Raw genomic sequence first — 3,271 nt, forward strand, 5'->3', positions numbered from 1 at the left:
TTAGATTTGTTTTTAAGTGTTGCCGTTGTTTTTATATTTTTATTTTTTATTTATTTTTTTTTTAGATTTAAGGTAGATTTCTTAGTTTTAAAGTTTTTTTTTTCTCACAGCCTTTTTGTAATTGCATACCTACTTGGGAATATCCTAAAACATTTATGGAATATTACTAAACATTAAGCAGTTCAAAATTTTGGCAAATTTTACACACTTTCGGCATAAGGATAGTAAGACTAGCTGTTCCATAATACAATTCCTTTAAGAGTATTATGTGGGATGACTTAAAGACATTGAAAAGCCAATACGTTTAAACTTTAGGCCGCTAAAACTATCAGTATTTAACACACTCGTACAAAGACATTTTGTCATCGCATGTCCGTTGTTTTTGCGAGAAAAAAGACTCACAATTTGCATTGAGTCTAAGTCAATATATACAGAAAGGGATTGAAGCACTGTCACAAGTCACAATTAATTTTGTACACTTAAGGGTTGGAAAATTTCAGTAGGTACATACTTCGAAAAATAATAATTAATTAACTTTTTGTTTGGTTTCTTTTTATATTATTATTATTTACGAGTATTTTAATAAAAGTAACAATAAAAACATGTATTTTTTTTTCACTGATTTGTATTTGGTTGTAATGTTGGAAAAAATTCAGTTAAACTTATTGTATTAGCACCATGTTGTGTCGATTGCGTTGGCTGATGATGTCCCGTTGTCAAATTATTACAATGCAATGAATGACTTGAATTATTATCAACAATATAAACTGGTGTCGATGAAACACTTCGATGTTCCAAAATCTGTTCATCACAAAAAACTTGTTGCAATTTATTGCGAACAAACATTTTCCGATCTTCTGGTACTTTTTTCAAATATGGCAGTAAACTCATTAAAAAATGATAATCTGCATTTTCAACAATTTTCTCAGCACCATCATTTTTTCTTTTATCTTTTTCCATTTCCAAAAGTCTTTCAATTGCATTATTAGTTTTGGATCGTTTTGCTGATGGTTGATGGGAACTTCTTTTATTTGGCGATTGATCTAATGGTTCTCTCATATTTAAATATGTTTCATCATCAATATCTTCGTCATTAAAAATGTCATTAATTTCTTCACTTAATTCAGTGTCATCGGGCAGAGTGCTGTTTATTTTTCGTAGAGTAAATTGATCTTTAAGAAACATCATACTTTTCAAATAAGGCCATGTAGATTGTTTTGATGTTCCAGCTGGACCGGATTTCCGTTGGGAAAGTTTTTGTAATTCTTTGCGAAATGTATCTCGTAAACCTCGCCATTTCATTTTAACTGTTTCAACTGTAAATAAATTACAAAAAAAAAATTATAAAACTTGATAAAAATGGCAGGACTTTAAAATTTTCAATTTTTCTATTTAAACACACACAATTTAGGACCTTCATTTTTTCAACCAAAATTTACTGCCAAAATATTTTATGAAAATTCACTTCCTCATTTGAATTGAAAACAAACACAAAATAACTGCACTTACCATTTTGATTCATTTCTATTCCAATTTGTTCCCAATTCTTCCGCGACACATTTCTGTTGTGATATGATTTTTCTTTTAAATCCCACAAAGCTTTTCTCTCATGAACAAGACTTATCAATCTCTCAATTTCCATCATTAGTTCTGACGAATCCAGCAGAACATATCAAACTGATTTGATCAAACGACTTGTTCTGACGAACATGTGCAAAAAAATCTATCTGACCAATCAAAAAAACACATGCACAGTCACAGTAGACTCACAGTATAACTCTGTAACCAGTTTCTTAAAAAAAAACAACATACCTATACAAAGTCGTAAAAATGTGTTTTTGCCAAAACTGTATATATGCACTATACGATGTTAGGTCCGGTATGCTTACATATCGCAAAGAAGGAAAATGATATGTTTCTGTTTATGCTATAATGACTGTAAAAACGCAAAATATATATTTTTTTTATTGCTTTTTTTTTATTCCTTTTATCGTCACGTATTTTGTTGTGTGTGACTCTCTGACTGATCCCTTTGCATAAGAAGAAGAAGAAGATATATATTCATGAAGGTACACCTCTACCTGGAGAGTCTTGATCCAGTGGAATCGAGTAAGGTGATGCTTGACTGATCATCGCCTTATAACTTAGCTTGACTGTCGTCGCTAATGTTGTTGTTTTTTTGATTTTTTTATTTACAAATATATTCCTGACTCTGATTAAGCCGATAATTTTATGAATCTTTGAACCTTTGCGATTTTTTGTTTTTGGTTTTTTATTGATTTATTTTTTATTGCTCTTCTTTTCAATATAAACCTTTTTTTGGGAATTGATACCAAAATTAATATCAAAAATCAGAGAAATGTTTTATGAAAACATGGTATCGAAAAACTCAAAGGTATATATTGTCGACTTGATATAATCGTCTAACATGGAACAATGTTTTCGATTATGATTACGAATGAGTGGCTTGTCTGAATTAAATTCCATCCCTTCTTATGCCAAAGTTTCATTCGCACGTAATAATTCCTTAAAAAAAAGAAGAAAAAAAAAAAAACATGGTTGTAGGGATAAACAAGATCGCGAAAAGAAACTAAAAACAACAGAAGGAAATCATATGAATTAAAGGAAGATGTAACCTGCTTTCTGTTGCTACTTTATTTGGTTGTTGTTTTTATTTTTTTTTTCTTTGAGGGTTGCTGATAGCATGTGGACGGTCACGAATTAAGCAATTTTATTGGGTTATTACAGCTTATTCGGTTAGTTGATATGAGTGTCTCCGCCTCTATAAGAAGATTTGAATAGGTAAAACCTATTTTAAAAACAGTTTTGGTGCAGTTAAATTAAAATGCACTACTAAGTTGCACGTACTTGCTCTTGCGGTTCAAAGTACATACATAGGTATATAAAATATTATAATAAAGTTATGTTAGATATTTTACCTGAACAAAACTCGCTTAAAGCTGAAAATTGCGGTACAAAGCTTTGTTTTATAATTAAAAATGAATTGCCAATAGTTTGGCCAGAACTTTTGATATGTTATTATTTGAGGCTAAGTGAAGGTTGGAGTAGACCATTTAAAATATATATCTACTCGTATGTTGAGACTTATGTATATATTTTTAATTGAAGAATTTCAACATTGTCTTACAAGCTTGAAAGTTAAAGTGCAAAAACAATGCAGTTTTTTTTTTTCAAATAATTCTAATACGAAAATATCGCCATTGTTAAATGTTCGAAAAGTCAAGGCTGAAAAATCCTGAAAATTTGAAAC

General features: G+C 29.9%; 1 protein-coding gene across 1 annotated transcript; it reads right to left on the reverse strand.

Annotated features, from left to right (window-relative positions):
- Window positions 1-615: 615 nt before the first annotated feature.
- Window positions 616-1,691, reverse strand: LOC129909584 (uncharacterized). Its single transcript, XM_055986658.1, has 2 exons — window positions 1,510-1,691; window positions 616-1,316 (listed from the first exon to the last, which is right to left on the reverse strand). Exons 1-2 carry the CDS (start codon window positions 1,643-1,645, stop codon window positions 616-618), a joined length of 837 nt encoding a protein of 278 aa, XP_055842633.1. The 5' UTR covers window positions 1,646-1,691.
- Window positions 1,692-3,271: the final 1,580 nt, after the last annotated feature.

The sequence above is a fragment of the Episyrphus balteatus genome, chromosome 2 (genome assembly GCF_945859705.1).
Source record: "Episyrphus balteatus chromosome 2, idEpiBalt1.1, whole genome shotgun sequence".
NCBI classification, from domain to species: domain Eukaryota; kingdom Metazoa; phylum Arthropoda; class Insecta; order Diptera; family Syrphidae; genus Episyrphus; species Episyrphus balteatus.

What these genes read in the sequence shown, in the direction of transcription:
- LOC129909584 (XM_055986658.1), bottom strand. Translation starts at nt 1,645, where the DNA reads ATGATGGAAATTGAGAGATTGATAAGTCTTGTTCATGAGAGAAAAGCT. An exon ending in AATAGAAATGAATCAAAATG is followed by an intron (nt 1,317 to 1,509) that starts GTAAGTGCAGTT and finishes ATTTATTTACAG; the next exon opens with TTGAAACAGTTAAAATGAAA.